The sequence below is a fragment of the Pundamilia nyererei genome, unplaced genomic scaffold (assembly GCF_000239375.1).
Source record: "Pundamilia nyererei isolate P.nyererei 1_Seehausen unplaced genomic scaffold, PunNye1.0 scaffold00064, whole genome shotgun sequence".
Lineage (NCBI taxonomy): Eukaryota > Metazoa > Chordata > Actinopteri > Cichliformes > Cichlidae > Pundamilia > Pundamilia nyererei.
In genome coordinates, this window is record NW_005187465.1 from 586,688 (window position 1) to 606,780 (window position 20,093).

A 20,093-nucleotide genomic window follows, 5' to 3' on the forward strand; every position below is an offset into this window, starting at 1 on the left:
CATATTGTATTTTTAGGTGCTAAAGACCAAAGCTCTGAACATGCTGACTGAGGCAGTGCAGGATGGAGGTCAAGCCATGAGAGATCCTGTGGGAGGCAGTGTTGAGTTTCATTTCGTTCCAATCCTAAAGCTCATCAGTACCCTTCTCATAATGGGTGTGTTTGATGATGAAGATGTCACGCACATCCTAAAGATGATTGAGCCCACAGTCTTTAAAGGCAAGCAAGCGGAGGAGCCTGGTGAGGGGGATGCCAAGGTGCAAGAAGAGAAGGACCTTCCCAAAGTAGCAGCGATTAAAGAAGGGGAGCAGGAAGCCCTGGGGGAAGAAGAAGAGGAATTTGAGGATGATGGGTTGGGTTATGAAGAAGAGGAGGAAGAACTGGAGGAAGAAGAAGCAATAGAGGAGGGTGAATCTATTGTGCAACATGAGGAAACAGTGGTTGAGACAGACCCGGTAAATGGTGAGAAAGGAGCTGAGGAAACAGAGAAAGAGGTGAAACCTTTAGAGACGGGCGGGGAGGGAAAAGAAGAACATCTAGAGCAAGGACTTTTCCAGATGAAGCTACCAGAGTCTGTGAAACTACAGGTATGACAGTTTGTGTATTCAGAGGAACTCTCTTTCCGAATGCTTGATATCTAACTTTATTAATGCTGATTCACTTTGCTTTTGTCCTTTAGATGTGCACTCTGCTGCAGTATTTCTGTGACTGTGAGCTACGTCATAGAGTGGAGGCCATCATTGCATTTTCCGACCAGTTTGTCAACCAGATACAGTCCAACCAGAGGCAGCGCTACAATGAACTCATGCAGGCCTTCACCATGAGTGCTGCCGAGACTGCTCGCAAGACCCGTGAATTTCGTTCCCCACCACAGGAGCAAGTACGAAGAAAACAGAGTACATTTGTTAACTGTTAAACTGTATAAATAAATTCTAAAAATATTTTTTAAAAACTGGCTACATTTCTACACATTTTTCTTTGTCTGTGTTTTATTTCAACAGAAAAGTGGAAAAATAATTTTGCCTGATATAAAATGGACTTAGCTACTCATGTACTACCATGAAACATCCCTTAAAGTAAAAAAAATTATCATACTTGCCTGTTTCTAACCTCACTGTAGGTCAACATGCTCATGAACTTCAAGAACTCTGTTGAGGATGAAGAGTCCCCAATTCCTGATGAAGTCCGCGAATCTCTGGTCGCCTTTCACAATGCTTTGCTGACACACTGTGGTCAGTTTTCACTTCCTGCATCAAGTGTGCATTGAAAAATTGTCCCTACCGTTACATTGACTTACTTAAAACATTGATCTCAGGTGTTCACATTGAAGAGGAGGAACAAGAGGAAGAAGTGGATAATTCTGTCCGTGGACGGCTCCTTCGATTGCTGGAAAGGGTGAAAAAGTTTCGTGAGAAGAAGGAGGAGGTGGAGTCTGAGCCACAAGAAGACAAAAAACCAAGTAAGCCTTTTTTGATTTTAACAAGCAATTTAGTATTTATTACCAAGTTCAACATGTTTAAATGCAAAAACGATGATTATTGCACATAAGGATAACCAATTTGTGGATTTGTGGTCTGTCATTTGTCAGTAATGTATTTTATTAAAGCAGTTTTTCCCAAGAGTTTTATTGTATATATAGTAGTGTCTTCCAAAATTAAATCTAACTAGGGCCACTTTAATACAAGACCATTCTTATTCTTACTTAACCTTCTGTCTTTTTGCACTAGGCACATTGCAGGAGTTGATTTCACATACTATGATCCACTGGGCGCAGGAGTCTTTTATCCAGAACCCTGAGCTCGTGCGTATGATGTTCAGCCTCCTTCACAGGCAGTATGATGGACTCGGTGAGCTCATGCGTGCCCTTCCTAAGGCCTACACCATCAATGCAGTTTCCATTCAGGACACCATGGACCTCTTGGAGTGCTTGGGCCAGATCCGCTCACTGCTTATTGTCCAGATGGGTCCAGAAGAGGAGAGACTTATAATTCAAAGCATTGGGTTTGATGACATTAAAATTTTCATTCTCATTTCTCAGTATCTTACATTAAAATAAATGATTGATAAGTTCGTGTGATACAAGCTAAATTTAATTGGTCTTTCTTAGGAACATCATGAGTAACAAAGTTTTCTATCAGCACCCCAACTTGATGCGAGCTCTGGGCATGCATGAAACTGTCATGGAGGTCATGGTCAATGTACTCGGCGGTGGGGATTCAAAAGTATGTTTTTTAATTCATTCATCATCATTGTAAACATCTTCTTGTGGAAAGACAAATGTATAAAATAAATAAAATCTACTGCTTTATTTAACTTACTTCTTCTGTTGCTTTATTCCTACAGGAGATCAGATTTCCTCGGGTGGTGACAAACTGCTGCCGTTTCCTCTGCTACTTCTGTCGCATCAGTCGTCAAAATCAGCGTTCCATGTTTGACCATCTCAGCTACCTTCTCCAGAACAGTGGCATTGGCCTTGGTGATTGTCTTGGTTGAAATCCAGTGTTAGTCTCGATGATTTCTTTCTCATACATGGACTGTGATAAACCTGGCCACTGCGTTTGTTGTATACTTTAGGAATGCGTGGCTCCACCCCCTTGGATGTGGCTGCAGCGTCTTGTATTGACAACAACGAGCTGGCATTGGCTCTTCAAGAGCAGGATCTTGAAATGGTAAAACAAAGTTTATCTGTTCAAAATTCTATAGCTTTTTAACCTGACTTGAATACACTCATAATCTTTCCAGGTAGTGAAGTATTTAGCCGGATGTGGACTTCAGAGCTGTCCAATGCTACTGGCTAAAGGATATCCTGACATCGGCTGGAATCCTTGTGGTGGAGAGAAATATCTTGACTTTCTTCGTTTTGCTGTTTTTGTCAATGGTCAGATTTTTTTTTCAACATGTCATTGTAACATTTCATTTTAATTTCCTCATTATTTCTAATTCTCGATCTTATCAATAACCTATAAGAACTATGGTCTCTATTTCTTGTAGGAGAAAGTGTAGAGGAGAATGCAAATGTGGTGGTGCGCCTCCTCATCCGTAGGCCTGAGTGCTTTGGTCCAGCCTTGAGAGGGGAGGGTGGTAATGGACTCCTGGCTGCAATTGAGGAGGCAATCAAAATATCAGAGGACCCTGCAAGGGATGGCCCTAGTGTTAAGAAAGATAGACGCTTTCCCATGTAAGAGCTTTTTGGCTTCATTGGAAGGACTTTATTATCTGCTCTAGTGTTGCAGAAAGATAGAGACATGTTTTTTACCGACAGGTTTGGAGGAGAGGAACAGCACGAGGAGAACAGGGTTCACCTGGGAAATGCCATTATGTCTTTTTACTCTGCTCTTATTGACCTGCTGGGAAGATGTGCTCCAGAGATGCATGTAAGCTGCCATGCTAAACTTATCCAAATGTTTTAGTTTTATAGAGAAAAAAACGTTTATAGTGTGTTTGTCTCTACAGTTGATCCAGGCTGGTAAAGGTGAGGCTCTCAGGATCAGGGCCATTCTGAGGTCTCTGGTTCCTATAGAAGATCTGGTGGGAGTCATCAGTCTTCCTCTTCAGATTCCAGCTTTTGGAAAAGGTGAAAATTCATAATAAATTAGTTATGTATTCAGTCAGTCAACAAATTATCCAAATAATGGCTCCAGTAAAACCAATAATGGTTTACTGGTTGTCCTACATTGTACACAGCAGCGTGCTAATAGGTCCTTTCTCTCTTGGTTTTCAGTCATTTTAATTACTTTCCCCAAATGTTTTCTTCATGTTGTGCTTAGACAACAGCGTTATTGAACCAAAGATGTCTGCTAGCTTTGTGCCAGATCACAAGGCTCCCATGGTGCTGTTCTTGGACAGAGTTTATGGTATTGACAACCAAGATTTCCTTCTCCATGTGCTGGAGGTGGGCTTTTTGCCTGACATGAGAGCTGCTTCCTCCCTGGATACGGTAAGGCTCAAACAGTTCACACTGTTTTTGTTTGTTTCTCTGGGAACAATGGAAAGCTTATACAGACTAAGATAACTGCTAAGATTTCTTGTCAACAGGTTGCTTTTAGCACCACTGAGATGGCTTTGGCTTTGAACCGCTACCTCTGCTCAGCTGTGTTGCCACTCATCACCAAGTGTGCCCCGCTCTTTGCTGGCAGTGATCATCGAGCCATAATGATTGACTCCATGTTGCACACAATCTACAGGCTGTCTCGTGGACGAGCCTTCACAAAAGCCCAAAGAGATATTATTGAAGAGTGCCTCATGGCTCTGTGCAAGTGAGTTTAACACGATAGGATGCCTTACATGTCATTTAATACTGCCAGGTTTGGATTAGGTGTTAATGTATTTTATCTTCAGGCATCTACGTCCATCTATGCTTCAGCATCTGCTAAGGCGGCTGGTATTTGATGTGCCCATTCTCAATGAGTATGCCAAAATGCCTCTAAAGGTATGAGGACCCTGTAAAATGTTTTCACTATTAACAGAATATTTTTCTTTTAGTTTAGCTGTTTCACTTTTGTTATGTTGCGTTCTGCAGCTTTTAACCAATCACTATGAGCGTTGCTGGAAATATTATTGCCTCCCTAATGGTTGGGCTAATTTTGGAGTTGCATCAGAAGAGGAGCTGCATCTTACACGCAAACTGTTTTGGGGGATCTTTGAATCACTAGCTCACAAGGTAACTCCTGCAAATTATTTTGCTTTTTCAGTTTATTAGTTGGCTTATTAAATGACAGCTGGGATGGGCTCCAGCTGCCCTAAATCATGGATGGATGGATGGATGGATGGATATTGTAATGTTTTTTTATTGTGATTCCAGAAATTTGATGCTGAAATTTTCAAAATTTCAATGCCATGCATCTGCGCCATTGCTGGAGCCATTCCTCCTGACTATGTAGATGCCAGCTACTCCTCCAAGACAGAGAAAAAGGCATCAGTAGATGCAGAGGGAAACTTTGATCCTAAACCTGTGGATACAACAAAGTGAGGGGCTTTTTACTTTGCTAGAAATTAATCATCTCTCTGTTTCGTAGTTAAAGCTAATTTTACTCTGATGCTTCTTCCAACCATAGCACTATCATCCCTGAGAGATTGGATCCCTTTATTAACAGATATGCTGAATACACTCATGACAAATGGGCCTTTGAAAAGGTAAAGTTTTGTTTATAAGTCTTTAGCTAAATCTGGACCAACACATTAGGTTAATTTGATGCAGCTATACATTCACCAGTATATATAACTCTAAAGAAATACAAAGGGATCCTAGTAAGCATGACTGACAGCTGTAATTCATGCTGTATATGGCCATGTATGTTTCAGATTCAGAATAACTGGTCATACGGTGAGGCACTGGATGAAAATGCAAAAACCCACCCCATGCTTAGACCGTACAAGACATTCTCAGAGAAGGTACGTTCACAGACATGCAGTGATCATCTTGAATCTTGATGTAGTGTGTGTATTTATTTCTGCTCACACTGACTTTTCTCAAAGGACAAAGAGATTTACCGATGGCCAATTAAAGAGTCAATCAAAGCCATGATTGCATGGGAATGGAACATTGAGAAAGCTAGAGAGGAGGAAGAGTCAGAGAAGAAGAAGGCAACATCACGAAAAATCTCACAGACTGCACAGGTATACAGTTGTTTAGAGCCCTTGACTGACTGCATTAATACTTAATAATAATGTTGCTTGTTGTACAGTAGAGTGCATAACAATCTTTCTGTTCTAGGCAACTTATGATCCAAGCCATGGCTATAGTCCACAGCCCATTGATATCTCCCATATGGCTCTTTCGAGAGATCTGCAGGTATGGGGTTAAAATGTTGCATCCTTCTATTTTGCAATCTTAGCATCTTACTAATATTTATATCTGCTTATAGTCAATGGCAGAACAACTGGCAGAAAATTACCATAACACCTGGGGAAGAAAGAAAAAGTTGGAGCTGCAAGCAAAAGGTGATTTTATTTCTTTTGAGCGTGGAATATAGAGAAAGAAAGATTTGTCTTTTCCAAATAGTTCTGGATGTGCTTTTGTTTGTGCAGGAGGTGGAACACATCCTCTGCTCGTGCCCTACGATACCCTGACAGCTAAAGAAAAGGCACGAGACAGAGAGAAGGCATACGAACTGCTGAAGTTCTTGCAGCTTAATGGATACGCTGTCACAAGGTAATAATAAAATAGTTGAGAATGGACAACATTGAACCTTGGTTCAAAATAAAGAAAATTTATCCAAGCTACTCAAAACTTTTTGAATCAGTAGTTCCTAAAAATGCATTGATTTGTATGGTATTACATGCAATAGCAAAGAGTTTGCTATTGCTGTTGCTAAAATTCAACTTTGTGGGTTTTTTTTGGTGTAGATTGATAAAAATAATCGATAGGACACGTGAACATCCTTTGGCATACCAGAAAAAGTTTAACCACTGACTTCGATCTTCTGTCTTTTCAACATAAAACAAACATTAATTACAGGCTTCATCTTGACTGAAATAAACTGATGCATAACAGCCTGACTGTATTATGATGTACGACCAAGAGCATGAGGATTATGAGCATTAATTCTTTCACTATAAGAGACCAGTATGGACATGGCATTATTGCGGCCTCCTTAAATAGTGTTTTATTATGGCACAAATTCTGAACAGGAAGTCTTTCATTGTTATCATATATCAATTTTTGAGATATAAACTCTCCCCGACTTTAGAGGCCTTAAAGACATGGAGTCGGACATATCATCCATTGAAAAGAGGTTTGCGTATGGTTTCCTTCAGAAACTGCTGAAATGGATGGAAATCGCACAGGAGTTCATCGCACATCTTGGTATTGTGGGGCAAAGATGAAAAATAGTGTGGTGTACATTCAATTTTTGCCACTGTGTCCGTGCTATTATATATTGCAATCTGTTTTACAGAGGCTGTGGTTAGCAGCGGACGAGTGGAAAAGTCTCCCCATGAGCAGGAAATCAAATTCTTTGCCAAGGTGAGACTATTGTGTGAATGTAAAATGTAAAATACTTGTACTTGTTATTTCTGTACTAAATGTGGAAAACCCTCTGAATTCTCTCTCTCAGATCTTGATGCCTCTAATAAACCAGTATTTCAAAAATCACTGCCTCTACTTTCTGTCTACACCTGCAAAAGTCCTGGGTAGTGGCGGGCATTCTTCCAATAAGGAGAAGGAGATGATTGCAAGGTGATGTCTCTGTTTTATAGATATGACACAGAAATATATATATTTGTATATCTTTTTTTCAAATATTATGTTTCTCCTTTTATGGGCTTTTGATTTCTTCTTGAGTTTTCTTCTTCTTCCTTTTCCTTTCTTTCACTTTGTAGTATCTTCTGTAAAATGTCTGCTTTGGTGAGGCACAGAGTTTCTCTCTTTGGTAAGATGGCAAACTTGCAGCACCACTCTTTCTGAATCTTTTCTCTCTCTTCTCTTTTTATGTGTGTTTCTGTATTTTGTGAGCTGCAATGCACCATTCTGTCACCCGGGTTAGCCTAAATGCCATTGCTCCATGTTTTTATGGATATACAGTAGCTGATGATGTGGATTTATTTCTATATTTGCAGGAACGGATGCCCCAGCAATTGTTAACTGTCTTCACATTCTGGCTCGATCACTGGATGCAAGGTTTGTTTGTTTTTTCTTAATAACACTATAAAACTGTATTATAGTTATTTTTCATGTTTTTCCTTTTACCTTTTGTGTTTGCCTCATTAGGACGGTAATGAAGTCAGGACCTGAGATTGTTAAAGCAGGGCTACGATCGTTCTTTGAGAGTGCTGCTGATGATATTGAGAAGATGGTTGAAAATCTCAAATTGGGCAAAGTTTCGAAAGGCAATCAGGTACATGATGTTTAATATGGGCATTCACAAATTAGAACTCATATATCCAAGTCCATAATCATATGCTGCTTCTCTTTTTTCCAGCAAGTGAAAGGCGTCTCTCAGAACATCAACTACACCACCATTGCACTGCTCCCAGTACTTACCTCCCTGTTTGATCACATTGCTCAGCACCAATTTGGAGATGATGTCATCTGTGAGTGCTTCTTCATGCTTTATATTCCATCCATCTGTTCTTTTAACCACTTATCCAATTCCAGTGACCAATTCAAGTGATACTGAACAGGTTGCCAGTCTATCACAGGACTACTAAAGAAAGACAGACAACTACTCACCTACAGCCACTTTAAAGTCTTTATTGGATAGTGATAGGAAGTTAAGACAGAACTCACGCAGGCCAAGGGAGAACATTCAGTCTCGACATGTGTTTTGTATCCTCGTTGTTATTCATTAATAATTCTGACACTCTCTGTCTCTCTGTGTTTTTGCATACAGTGGATGATCTGCAGATGTCATGCTATCGGATCATGTGCAGCATCTACTCCCTGGGGACAGTGAAAAATCTACATGTTGAGAGGTGACTCCATATTTTTTAAGATGTAAAGTAATTTACTACTGATCATTTTGGAGCATTTGCTGCACTCGTCCTTTTACCTTTACAGGCAGAGGCCAGCTCTTGGAGAGTGTTTGGCACACCTTGCAGCAGCTATGCCGGTGGCCTACTTAGAACCCCATCTAAATGAATTTAATGCTTTCTCTGTGTACACCACAAAGACTCCCAGAGAGAGAGCCAGTGAGTGCAATATTGTTGTCACACTTTTTTTTTAAATCTAGCAAAGTCTTGTTTTTGAATTATCTTTCAATATTTCTCTTCTGGATTAAAGTCTTGGGCCTTCCCAATGAGGTCCAGGAATTATGTCCAGACATCCCAGAGCTGGATCCTCTGCTGAAGGAGATTGGGGACTTGGCAGAGTCGGGGGCTCGTTACACTGAGATGCCTCATGTGATTGAAATTACTTTACCCATGCTTTGTAACTACCTCATTCGCTGGTGGGAGAGAGGACCTGAAAATTTTCCTGAGATGGAGGGCCGACTGTGCACCGAGGTCACGTCAGAACAACTTAATCAGCTGCTAGGAAGCATCATGAAAATTGTAGTGAACAACCTGGGAATAGATGAAGCCTCCTGGATGAAGAGATTGGCTGGTGGGAGCTGTTTTAAACTCTGCTCACATGCCAGTGTTTTTTTGGTTTCCTTTGCAAGGCTGTTAAAACGAGTTCTTTTCTCCACTAGTGTTTTCACAGCCCATTGTTAGCAGAGCAAAGCCAGAAATGCTCAAGTCTCACTTCATCCCAACAATGGAGAAACTAAAGAAACGCACATCAAAGGTAGTGGCTGAGGAGGACCATTTAAGGATGGAGGGAAAATCAGAGGGAGATGAGGAAGATGGCACTATACGTGATGAGTTTGCTGTCCTCTGTAGAGACTTGTATGCCCTTTACCCTCTACTTATTCGCTATGTGGACAATAACAGGTAGAATAATGTTACAGTCACCAAGCTATGAATCCTGCCTCATATTGACAAAATTGCAATATATAAATCTTTTTATATATTGTTAATTATCAAAACTTGTGATAAAGAGATTTTAGCCTTATAATAATTTAATCTGCTACAGAGCGAGGTGGCTGACATGTCCTGACCCAGATGCAGAAGAGCTCTTCCGAATGGTTGGAGAGGTCTTTATTTTCTGGTCCAAATCTCATGTGAGTATGTTCACTTGGCCTTTTTGTTTGCAAGTGTTTATAAAAACTTAATCCATCCAATAATTATGCTTCTGTTTCTCTCCTGCAGAACTTCAAGCGAGAGGAACAAAACTTTGTGGTGATGAATGAGATCAATAACATGTCATTCCTCACCGCTGACAGCAAGAGTAAAATGAGCAAGGTGAGCTAGTGAAAGGCAGCACATGCTAGTGTAAACCACATGTCAAATCAGGCAACTTTAGGACATATTGTTTAACAACTGTATGTCTTCCTTCCCTCGTGGCCATATTTTATGGTATAATTTGAAGATTTCATGACATTACCAACCAGTTTCAGCCACTTATAATTGGTCATTTAATAAGCATTTTGTTATTCTTAGCATAATGGTAATAGCTTTAGGGAAAAAAAATTATTTGAAAGCCGGGGAAGCAGTCTAATACAAAAACACACTTACGCACCATTTTTTGTTTTTTGGTCTTATTTAAACATAGTGAAAGCTGCTGTAACCTCTTTGAGATTTGATTTTTAATTCAGATCTTTGCGAAGGCTCGCAGTTGTGTTAATGATATTCTCTCTTTGGCTGTCCATTGTTTTCTTCTTTCGTGTTGCGGCTGGGTTTCCAGGGCGGGGACACAGAGGTTAGACTTTGTTTTTGCACGACCGCTGTGCTGACCGCATGGCACCTCACTTTGGGGGAGCTTTTCATCAACCTCTCCAGCACACTGGCACATCTGATCCACAAAAGTACACTCACTACATATCCACAAACACATGTGAACACACGTAACTTGTGTACACAGAAACACACAAAAAAAATCCTGCAGATTTTAATCAGCGAGATGTGGAATTAATTCACTGCCACTGACCTCTAAGGGCCTCTATGTGTAGTTGTTTCTCCAAAGTCTTGATTTGCAGCCTCTTAGCAATGAAGCAAAACTCTGGTGTGAATTTATTACTACACATATCTGGTCATTTATATAAATTAAAAGTCAAGGTCTTAGCCATATATTTCATTATCGATTGGTTTGGATACACTTACACTGGCATTAACTTTATTATATTGAGATTTAAGTCTACACTGACACAATGTCAGTACAATGTACAATATCTTACACAAAATCATTCATTTATATTGTATCTCTTCATAGACTTTAGTGCAGAATTGTTCATAAGGGAAGCTGGGAAAAGATACTCATATAGTTCTCATAAAGGATCACTGGACTAATGGGCAGGCCCCACCTGCGGGCTTTCCCCAGTCCTGCCAGTGTGTGTGGGGGGGAGTCTGGAGGCGTTTGATGAAAGTACTCAGCTGTACAGTTCAGCTCATGGCACTGGGCTTTACACAAATATCAAAGTGGAAGTGGGAGCACAGTGCCATCATGCTGTCACTGAGTTTGCTCTTTTTTGATCATAGCTGAGTTGGAGTCCTCTAGTATGCCTTTTGTTTCTCTTCATGGAAGATGGTTTAGCTGTAGGTATTTGTAATGTAGCATTTTGTCCACTAGGGGATGGTGTTAGTCTTCTCTGTGCTCTTTCTTATCTCCTCCCTTAAAATGCCATGGTACATCATTGTTTTAGTTTCTTTTATGCTCCCTAGTACCCACACTAACACACAGCTTGACGCTAAAAGTTTACTGAAGCAGATTTACTGAAACATTTGTTAGGTTCTCTTTTTAAAAGTGCTCAAAGTACCATGAACCTAACCAACATATTAATTCACACTTATTTCCTAAAATATTCCCCAAAACGCTTTGCATCCTCTAAACGACTTCACCATAACAAACATACACCTTACACTTAGAGGTTTTTTTTATTTCATTAAAAATGAAAAAAATTGGTCATCTGGGACCACTTTAATGTCTAACCGTGATGCCTCAGCAAAACCCCTTTAATAAAAAGATTTAAGCTTTTATGTATGCAAAAGTCCCGAGCCACCCCTCAGTTCCATGTATTTTGCTAGGAAAATAGGTGATTAATGTATGTGTAAACATGGAAATACAGTTTATAGAGCAAAAAAGTTCTATTCTCTCAATTCTAACAAGCTTGAAAATCCATATTTGACATGACCACCTTTATTCTTCAACACAGCCTGAACTCTCTTAGGCAAACTTTTTGTCATTTCTTTAATTAGTCTTCAGGAATAGTTCTCCAGGCTTCTTGAAGGACATTCAAAGCTCTTGTTTGGATGTTGGCTGCCTTTTTGTTCCATTCTCTGTCAAGATGATCCCACATTGCTTCAATAATGTTGAGATCTGGGCTCTGTTGTGCCTCTCTCCTGACCTCCATATGCATCTACATACAATAGATTGATTAACTGAAGGATAAAATGCATCTCTCAGGTCCTGTGTCAGCTCTTCGCTGAATGTCTTCCTATTTCTTAAGGACATGACATTTACACAGTGTTATTATACAGTAGATAGCTTTTTTTTTTAGGCCTACCAGTTTTTCTGAAAATAAGTGAAAAAGCACCCACTGCCCCCCTCCCCCCCAAAAAAATTAGACGACCCTCAGATGATTATTAGAGAATTATTATTCCAGACCAATTACAAGAAAGTCTGTCATCTTGAAAGTAAAATAGAAAGAAATGAAGGATGGCTCAAGTCTTTTGAATCAATCGTTTATTTTCACAAGGCAAGATAAGGGTTTACATAAATAATCACCAGCACAATGATACCGGTCTTCCTAGAAACAGATTCTATAATATGGGTAGGATCAATATGAATCATCTACACAGTTCAGTTTTGTGGTTCTAAAAGAAATACCCTGTAAAGTAGAATTCTTAGAGCAAATATGTAATAGACTAAATATTAATATTATGAAAGGTATTTATATACTTCATGCAATAGCATCCATTTGCACATTTTGGAGGACTCTAGAAAGAGCAGCTAACAGAAGGACTGAACTCTCACAGAAGCAGGGCATAAGCTCAAATACAGGAAAGAGACATTTCCTTTAGTTTGTTTAATTGTAGATGTGTGATTTTAACAGCATGCTACTAATAAGTCTAACTCTGAGGATCTTGTTCTTTAACATCATCTAATATTTTGAGCTTTCACCAAGGGCTACAGTTCCTAGAAAATCTCATTTACAATTACAGTATAAAGTGAGTTTGTTTTGTTTAGCTGTCCTTTTCATGGAACTTTGAATGGATTGTGACTTGAATGAAATATTTTCTCTTGCACGTTGTTAGTGCAATATGACTGACTGACTTTATTCTAAGACCCATTTCTTTTCAGCCTCCCCTTCAAAAAGCAGCAATACTCCCACTTTCTTATACATTTTCACTCTCTCCTCTACTTACCAGTCTGGGCTCAGAGAAAAAAAACAACTATAGTTGGGGAACAACCGGATTCTGACCTTTAAATATGGGCACTTGTCTTTTTAGTGCCGATTGTTGACTCTAACATGTTTCTAAGTTATATTATTAGTAGATGTAGTAGTGTGTTTGTACTTGGAGAGACCTACAGTGCATAATGAAAACATTTCCAGCACTGTGTATTGCTCAGCTGGTGCTAATGTTGAATGACTTTCAGTATTTAGCATTAATACAGTCACATCACGAGTTGTAAAGAATATTGGCTGTATCATCACAATCATTTTATATATTTTTATTCAGGCTTATATTCAGAATATTTTGTAATTTTTCAAGACAGTATTTTAAATCAGTTTGTTAAGTTAGTGTCAATTCTAACAGGACATAAATATTCAAACTTATCAGTCCTTGTCTGAGCTGTTGTACTGCTGGCACGTTATTAGATATTGTTTATGCTCTCTGCCTTATCGTCCTTTTCACAGGGTGGAGGCTCAGATACTGAGCGTACCAAGAAGAAGAAACGGGGAGATCGTTACTCAGTCCAGACCTCACTTATTGTGGCTGCCTTGAAAAAGATGCTCCCCATAGGCCTAAACATGTGCTCTCCTGCTGATCAGGAGCTTATCAACTTGGCCAAGATCCGATACTCTTTGGTAGTTTTTTTTCTGATTTTGAACTTTGTTCTAGTAAACATCTGAAGTATGATTTGTATTATGATATACACGGAGGAAAACAATCGCTAAAATGTTTTACTTTACAGAGAGACACAGATGAAGAAGTAAGAGAGTTCCTGCAGAATAACCTGCATCTACAGGGCAAGGTATACTTAAAGAACCGGTAGTAAAATAGCTGCAGGGATGAGATTTGTAACTACAGATAATCAGTCTCAAGATATTTCAGAAAACTCTGTATCCATATGTTGTGAAAAGGTGGACAACCCATCCATGCGCTGGCAGATGGCGCTGTACAAGGAGATGGCAGGGAAGGCTGAAGATGCAGATGCCCCACCGAAAGTTGTTAAGAGAGTGCAGGAGGTTTCTGCGGTCCTCTACCACCTTGAAGTGGTGAGTGTTGGTCATTTATAGTGCAGCAGGTGCACTATGTCTCAAATATAGATATTCAAAAATACACACAACAAAGATGCCTACACAGCATGTACTACATAGATATGAATACAGGGATAACAGAGGCAGCATATCCTAACAGAAAAGAAAGGATAAGACTTGAAACAATTTCACATGTTTCTAGTCTCATCCTAACAGAAAAGAAAGGATAAGACTTGAAACAATTTCACATGTTTCTAGTCTCAGTAGTTTTTAGCTTATGTGGGTGAAATACTGGTAAGCTTATGGCACGGCATTGTGGGTTTCCATCCATTCTTTCATAAGTAAAAAGAATTGCTACTCCTCCTGTAGCGGGGGTGTCAGACATAACCGGTCTGGCAAAGACTACAAACTACACCAATATAAGGAAGTAATAGATGAACAATTAAATGACAGAAAAGTTCCAGTTTTTCCATTATCTGCTATAGGAATTACAGTTTTTAACTACATCCACAGTAAGTTAAATAAATAAAATGGGACATTTTCTGTAACTTAAAAAAAAACTTTTATAATTACAGGTCAGTCTAGGCCAGAGGTGTCAGACTTTTACTTACTTACAACTTAAACCCAACGAGTTGTGCTAACAGATTTCTTTCATTTTCTTCTGTTGCAATATTGCAGAGATTAAATACGCAGTTAAAGTTCTGAGAGAAAAGGGATTATCACCAATCTGGCCCAATTAAAATCAAAGTGGGATGCATGCGGTCCACAATGTGAAATGCGTTGTATATTCCTGCCCTGCAGCATTGGTCAGAAGTTAGAAGATTCTGTCAGACTCAGAATAAGGTTAGATACCTTAGAAAGTTCTATGTTATGGAAAAAAGTAAAAAGTATATTGTTAATATAAATCAATTGGAAGTGTCAGATACCATTAGAAAATTTTTGATCACTTTACAAGTGCATGTCTTTTCTGATAGACGGAGCATCCGTTTAAATCCAAGAAGATGGTGTGGCACAAACTGTTGTCCAAGCAACGACGCAGAGCTGTGGTCGCTTGCTTTAGGATGACACCACTATATAACATTCCAAGGTAAAAAAGCAACTGCTATGGAGCCATGTATGTAAAAAAAGCTAAGTATAAATACAATAAATATCCATTTTAAGTCCAGCCAAGTCGTCTCTATGTTTGTGAATCTGAAAAGACCCAGGTCTAAATCTGAGTGATTGGAGAAGGCATGCAACCACAAGGCACTATACTGTATCTAGTCTATTTTGTTTTGGTTTTGGCTTTTCAGGCACAGAGCTTCAAACATGTTCCTTGAGGGATACAGGCGCAACTGGCTTCATCCTGAAGGCTTCTCATTTGAAGACAGAATGATAGACGACTTATCTGTGAGTGCCATATGTAGTTTCATCTACAGATGTTTTCCTTTTAGCGTTACTCACACTTTTGTTTTATTGAACATCCCAGAAAGCAATGGAGCAAGAGGAGGGAGATGAGGAAGAGGAGAAGGAAACAAAGCCAGATCCCCTTCATCAGCTAATTCTCCATTTTAGTCGTACTGCTCTTACAGAGAAGAGGTTAGATCCTCACTGATACAACAGCAGTGAAATGCAGAGACATGGTGCACCTGTGGGAAAAAAAAATCAGCATGTTATTTCTAATTTGTGATCTGCACTTCTGTCATTTCAGTAAACTGGATACTGATCATCTTTATATGGCATATGCTGATATTATGGCAAAGGTAAGTCATCACAGAAGGTGTTGAAGTGCGCTGAAGTTTGCAAAGAACTACAGCATTGTGTACTCTGAAACACAAATGTTTATTCTCCCCTCTTTGTGTATTTAGAGTTGTCATATTGGTGAGGAAGAAGAAGGTGGAGAGGAAATGGGAGAAAATGCTGAGGATGAGATGTCCTTTGAGGTGCGACAGTCAGAACTGGTAATGGGCGGCCAGGGGCTGGGGACCAGGAACACATTGGAGCGGTAGCTCTCGACGCATTGAGTGACCTCATCATTGGAGCATTTATTCACAACCACATCTCTCTTTCTCTCTGTCTCTGTGTCTCTCTCTCGTATCGTCTTGTTGCTTCTTTATGTTCTGTCTCTGCTGTTTCTTTTGTTTGTATGCTAAGCTTCATTCATTCTGAGTTTCTTTACTTAGAAACTCAAAGCTCCAATCCAGGTATGCTTTAGTTGTGTAAATTACTGTATACTCCCTAAATTCATCAGCAACAAAATGTTATTATGCTTCAACTTAAAACAACTCGACTACAGTCACTTTCATGCACCATTTACTATTTATTGCGCCTGGATTGGATCTAATTAGATTTAATAAATGTAAAATTAACATCAACAATAATAATAACTGTAACTCAAATTAACAATCATGATGTTAATTAATCTATTTGTAAATCATTATCAGCTCAGGTTGATGAACAATTCCTCCTATTTCAGATCAAGTAAAGAAGTAAAGTGTAGCTTTTTCTGATTTTCTGGTACTCTATAAAGTATTAGAGTAGGCTAGCTGGGATTTATTTTTAAACATTGACAGGCAGTAGCAGCTGCTCTGTGCAGGCTTTACTACATTCATTGCGTCCAGTTGTGCACAGCGTCTCAGACACAGTAGTTCATTGTATACCCCAGTGCTGATTGTGCTCTTAGAAGAAACTGCCACTGAACCATTACATACTTCCAGTGAGCTGTGTTTGTTTGCTCATTGATGTTGTGCTTCATCATTATGTATCATTGCTTTAAACTACTAAAATATTGTATATAATATTCAAAAATGCCTTCCAAAACATTTGTTAGGTGTTATATGAAACTGGGGAGTCAGACATACAGAAACTGGACCTAAAATTACATTGGATATCCTGTTAAAGTCCACTTAAATTCCAATGGCTATTAAAAAAACATATACTCATTTTATAACACTGTCATTCCTCCCAGTTTATATAGCTGTCTGTTTTGTTTCTCTCCGTCTCTCTTTCCTCATTGTTCCATCTAATTGGTCTCAGCTTCATAACACCAGTCTTTGCTAACTGAATGCTTGTGTTCAATGTTCCCTTCCCCCACTCACATAGCATACTGACAGACTACAGTGAAAGCCAGTGTAGAATATACAACACTAAAAGCTGTATCTACGTACACATAGTCGTAGCTTTAAAGTTTAATTCACATAGTGCACAAGTCACAGTCAGGCTTCACTAGAGAGTCAGGGACTGCAGGGTAAGTTTGAGGTCCACCTGCACGACACATAGCGGGTAGAGCTCGGCTAGGCATACGTGGGTGGCGGGGAGGGTGGTTGGGAGTGGGGAGGGTGGTTGGGAGAAGGGAGGGAGGGAGGGGGGCTTGGGAGCAGTGGTTGTTGTTGTTTTAGGGTCACTATGATACAAGTTGATATATAACGTGGCTGATAGATAGAGTAATGTCAATTTGCCTTCTGGATTCAGAGATATTCATTTGCTCTTTTTCTTTTCCATAAATGGCATTTAATATGCGATTGGCTCAGTGTTATGAATAAAGATGAATATTGAAAGCCATTTAGATTTAAAGAAGAAAAGAGAGAAGAAGAAGAAGGGCTGAAGAAAAATGTTATGTTTATTTTGCATTAATATTTGAAGTCATTTCTCAAAGTAAGCACAGACTGCTATGGAAAGCCAAAGAAATATCTCTGATACAGAGGAATAAAGGCTTTGATCCAAAGTATCTTCTTTGCAGGACCGCTGCATTTAAGAAACTTTGGGTATCTACATGGCTGAAATGCTAAGCCAGTGGAACTGTTTCCTGTAGTCTAACGCTTGCTCCAGCCAGCAAACGTGAAGAAGTAGTGTAACAACCCTGTGACTAATGAAGTGAATTGAGAGAATGTGTGCAAGAGTCAGGTTTTGAATTGACACTGAAAATCTGAATCTTGATAAAATTATTGTAAATCCATGAAAGGACATTAATAATTAATTGGTAATTCACAAAGGTTAATGATTAATGTAGATTTTCTTTTAGAGGTACATTCATTTTTCTACAAACATAGAGTGAAAAAAACTGTTAAACTGATTGGTGATGATGATTTAAAGCGGTAGGGATTTGTGTGAAAGGCAAGTGAATGTGAAATTAAATTGTAAATCTTAATTGATAGAATGGACTTTTTTTGATGAACCACTGTTTTACGACTTTTAGCAAATATATACAGCACTTAACAAATTTATTAGCACCTCTCACACAAAAAAGATAACACAAATGTTTTAAAAATCTGTCAAAAAATTGTTTAAAACTAAATATTATGTGGACATTTATTAATCAAAAAACAAACTGAACTGTCAGATATTAATCACAATGACAGTCAATCAGTAAAACGATTTTTTCTTTTCAATTCTGCAATATAACAATTTGGCATCTTAGTAAAAAAATAAAATAAAATAAAAATGCTAATAACAATTTTCTATTCTTTCTGCTTTTCTTTAAAAACATGCATTTAAAAAAAGTAGATTGAAAACAACAATAATTGTAATTTTGTATTAAAAATGTAATTTCAGTTTAAGAGCTTGTGCATACTGGTGGATTAACCATTGTAGAAACATAAAAATATTTTGGTAATTAATAATACTGTTCAGTTAGAGCAGCTGTGGCATAAATCCTACATTGGGTGTAAGAGATTTGTTCAGCACTGTATATATATTTGTAATTTGATTCTATAGTCCATCCTATCGTTTTACCTTCTCTCTGTGACATATAATGGTAGCAAATCCTCATAATGTTTGTGTTGACCGCAGGAAAAAGAAATGGAGAAACAAAGACTCTTGTACCAGCAGTCTAGACTGCATAATCGTGGCGCTGCAGAAATGGTCCTGCAAATGATCAGTGCCTGCAAAGGTAGTCTTTATCCTTATCTTTGGTCAGCTTTGTTTACCCGCATTGTGTTCATGGCTTCCTGTTTCCTGCAGGTGAAACGGGCCCAATGGTGTCTACAACCCTCAAGCTGGGTATTTCTATCCTTAACGGTGGGAACAGTGAGGTTCAGCGGGTATGCCTTTTTAATATAAACACATGTAATTATAAATTAGGAGATACCTCTAAAGAAGACCCTTTATTGAATTACCCTTATTTGTTGACAGAAAATGCTGGAGTACTTAAAGGACAAGAAGGATGTGGGCTTCTTTTTGAGTGTCCAGGCATTGATGCAGACTTGCTGGTCAGTTTTCAAATATTCAACAAAAGTGTAAATGTGGTTTATAATTTTTAATAGTAAACAGGGGGAAAAAAAGCTTTATATTCTGTGCAGTGTCCTGGATCTAAATGCCTTTGAGAGGCAGAACAAGGCAGAGGGGCTGGGCATGGTTTCAGAGGAAGGCACCAGTAAGTCTTCATGCTGTTTTTCTTAAGCATCACCTTTTCACATTGAAGATACAGCAGAAAAGCTGTTACACTGCAGCTGCTGTTATATAGTCAATGATCAGAATCATTTATAAATGCAGATTATGGTGTTGGTGTTAATACTGCTGTTATACCATCGCATTACACAGTAATATACGCTTTGAGTAGTAAAAAGACACTGGAGGAATCAAATGCATATACTTTAGACTCTTTTCCTGTGTAAACCACAATAGCAAAGTAAAAAAGACTCAAAGGAGTTTTGAAAGGTCAAGAGAAATCACTTTCTGTAATTCAACTGAAGAATAAGTGAGTACCAATTCATGCCATTGCTCATTTTATCACATGAATGATCAGATTTAAGACATTTTAAGCATCTATTAATTCATCTTTGTTTAAATCCATCTGTGCCATTACAGTACAAATTTTCATTTATTGAGTGATTAGTTCCCTAACATAAAGTATTATTAACCCTTGGATAACTGTTAAAGAATTACATATTCATGATTTAACTTAAATTGGTTCAAATGTTTTCCTCTGTATGTTTAGTAGTTTTGTCACCTACCTTTGTCATCTAATTCTGGAGGTTAATTTAAAGTTCTAGCTGAATGAATTTGCCATGGAATGTTGTTAATCTCCCCCTCCTCATCTCTTAGTCCTCTTCTGTTGTCAACACACTGATCCTCTCTCCCTTCCCCACGATCACTGCCACCTCTCCCTTGTCCCTCCTTTCATGGCCCTCAGACTTGAACCTAGATCGGGGTAAATCAT

At 38.8% G+C, this 20,093-nt stretch overlaps 1 protein-coding gene across 6 annotated transcripts in view; it reads left to right on the plus strand.

Annotated features, from left to right (window-relative positions):
* The window catches only part of LOC102216033 (ryanodine receptor 1-like), a 55,491-nt gene that overhangs the window by 15,705 nt on the left and 19,693 nt on the right, over nucleotides 1-20,093 (plus strand). For 2 of the 6 annotated variants that reach the window (XM_013911464.1, XM_013911466.1), the window contains exons 37-85: nucleotides 17-586; nucleotides 679-879; nucleotides 1,120-1,231; nucleotides 1,315-1,458; nucleotides 1,727-2,000; nucleotides 2,107-2,221; nucleotides 2,343-2,475; nucleotides 2,574-2,668; nucleotides 2,742-2,877; nucleotides 2,991-3,177; nucleotides 3,262-3,373; nucleotides 3,453-3,573; nucleotides 3,767-3,936; nucleotides 4,035-4,255; nucleotides 4,338-4,428; nucleotides 4,519-4,659; nucleotides 4,801-4,964; nucleotides 5,054-5,132; nucleotides 5,301-5,390; nucleotides 5,475-5,615; nucleotides 5,713-5,790; nucleotides 5,864-5,939; nucleotides 6,027-6,150; nucleotides 6,689-6,804; nucleotides 6,896-6,963; nucleotides 7,055-7,176; nucleotides 7,320-7,369; nucleotides 7,557-7,617; nucleotides 7,708-7,834; nucleotides 7,919-8,030; nucleotides 8,330-8,411; nucleotides 8,497-8,627; nucleotides 8,719-9,039; nucleotides 9,128-9,368; nucleotides 9,511-9,598; nucleotides 9,687-9,779; nucleotides 10,222-10,236; nucleotides 13,394-13,564; nucleotides 13,672-13,731; nucleotides 13,841-13,975; nucleotides 14,932-15,044; nucleotides 15,250-15,346; nucleotides 15,426-15,535; nucleotides 15,648-15,699; nucleotides 15,805-15,879; nucleotides 18,725-18,824; nucleotides 18,896-18,975; nucleotides 19,067-19,143; nucleotides 19,234-19,307. In XM_013911464.1, coding sequence (XP_013766918.1) covers nucleotides 17-586; nucleotides 679-879; nucleotides 1,120-1,231; nucleotides 1,315-1,458; nucleotides 1,727-2,000; nucleotides 2,107-2,221; nucleotides 2,343-2,475; nucleotides 2,574-2,668; nucleotides 2,742-2,877; nucleotides 2,991-3,177; nucleotides 3,262-3,373; nucleotides 3,453-3,573; nucleotides 3,767-3,936; nucleotides 4,035-4,255; nucleotides 4,338-4,428; nucleotides 4,519-4,659; nucleotides 4,801-4,964; nucleotides 5,054-5,132; nucleotides 5,301-5,390; nucleotides 5,475-5,615; nucleotides 5,713-5,790; nucleotides 5,864-5,939; nucleotides 6,027-6,150; nucleotides 6,689-6,804; nucleotides 6,896-6,963; nucleotides 7,055-7,176; nucleotides 7,320-7,369; nucleotides 7,557-7,617; nucleotides 7,708-7,834; nucleotides 7,919-8,030; nucleotides 8,330-8,411; nucleotides 8,497-8,627; nucleotides 8,719-9,039; nucleotides 9,128-9,368; nucleotides 9,511-9,598; nucleotides 9,687-9,779; nucleotides 10,222-10,236; nucleotides 13,394-13,564; nucleotides 13,672-13,731; nucleotides 13,841-13,975; nucleotides 14,932-15,044; nucleotides 15,250-15,346; nucleotides 15,426-15,535; nucleotides 15,648-15,699; nucleotides 15,805-15,879; nucleotides 18,725-18,824; nucleotides 18,896-18,975; nucleotides 19,067-19,143; nucleotides 19,234-19,307 — 6,346 coding nt within the window. Of the gene's footprint in view, nucleotides 1-16; nucleotides 587-678; nucleotides 880-1,119; nucleotides 1,232-1,314; nucleotides 1,459-1,726; nucleotides 2,001-2,106; nucleotides 2,222-2,342; nucleotides 2,476-2,573; nucleotides 2,669-2,741; nucleotides 2,878-2,990; nucleotides 3,178-3,261; nucleotides 3,374-3,452; nucleotides 3,574-3,766; nucleotides 3,937-4,034; nucleotides 4,256-4,337; nucleotides 4,429-4,518; nucleotides 4,660-4,800; nucleotides 4,965-5,053; nucleotides 5,133-5,300; nucleotides 5,391-5,474; nucleotides 5,616-5,712; nucleotides 5,791-5,863; nucleotides 5,940-6,026; nucleotides 6,151-6,688; nucleotides 6,805-6,895; nucleotides 6,964-7,054; nucleotides 7,177-7,319; nucleotides 7,370-7,556; nucleotides 7,618-7,707; nucleotides 7,835-7,918; nucleotides 8,031-8,329; nucleotides 8,412-8,496; nucleotides 8,628-8,718; nucleotides 9,040-9,127; nucleotides 9,369-9,510; nucleotides 9,599-9,686; nucleotides 9,780-10,221; nucleotides 10,237-13,393; nucleotides 13,565-13,671; nucleotides 13,732-13,840; nucleotides 13,976-14,931; nucleotides 15,045-15,249; nucleotides 15,347-15,425; nucleotides 15,536-15,647; nucleotides 15,700-15,804; nucleotides 15,898-18,724; nucleotides 18,825-18,895; nucleotides 18,976-19,066; nucleotides 19,144-19,233; nucleotides 19,308-20,066; nucleotides 20,085-20,093 lie in introns of all 6 variants that reach the window. The other 4 variants (XM_013911462.1, XM_013911463.1, XM_013911465.1 and 1 more) reach the window with 4 other exon arrangements.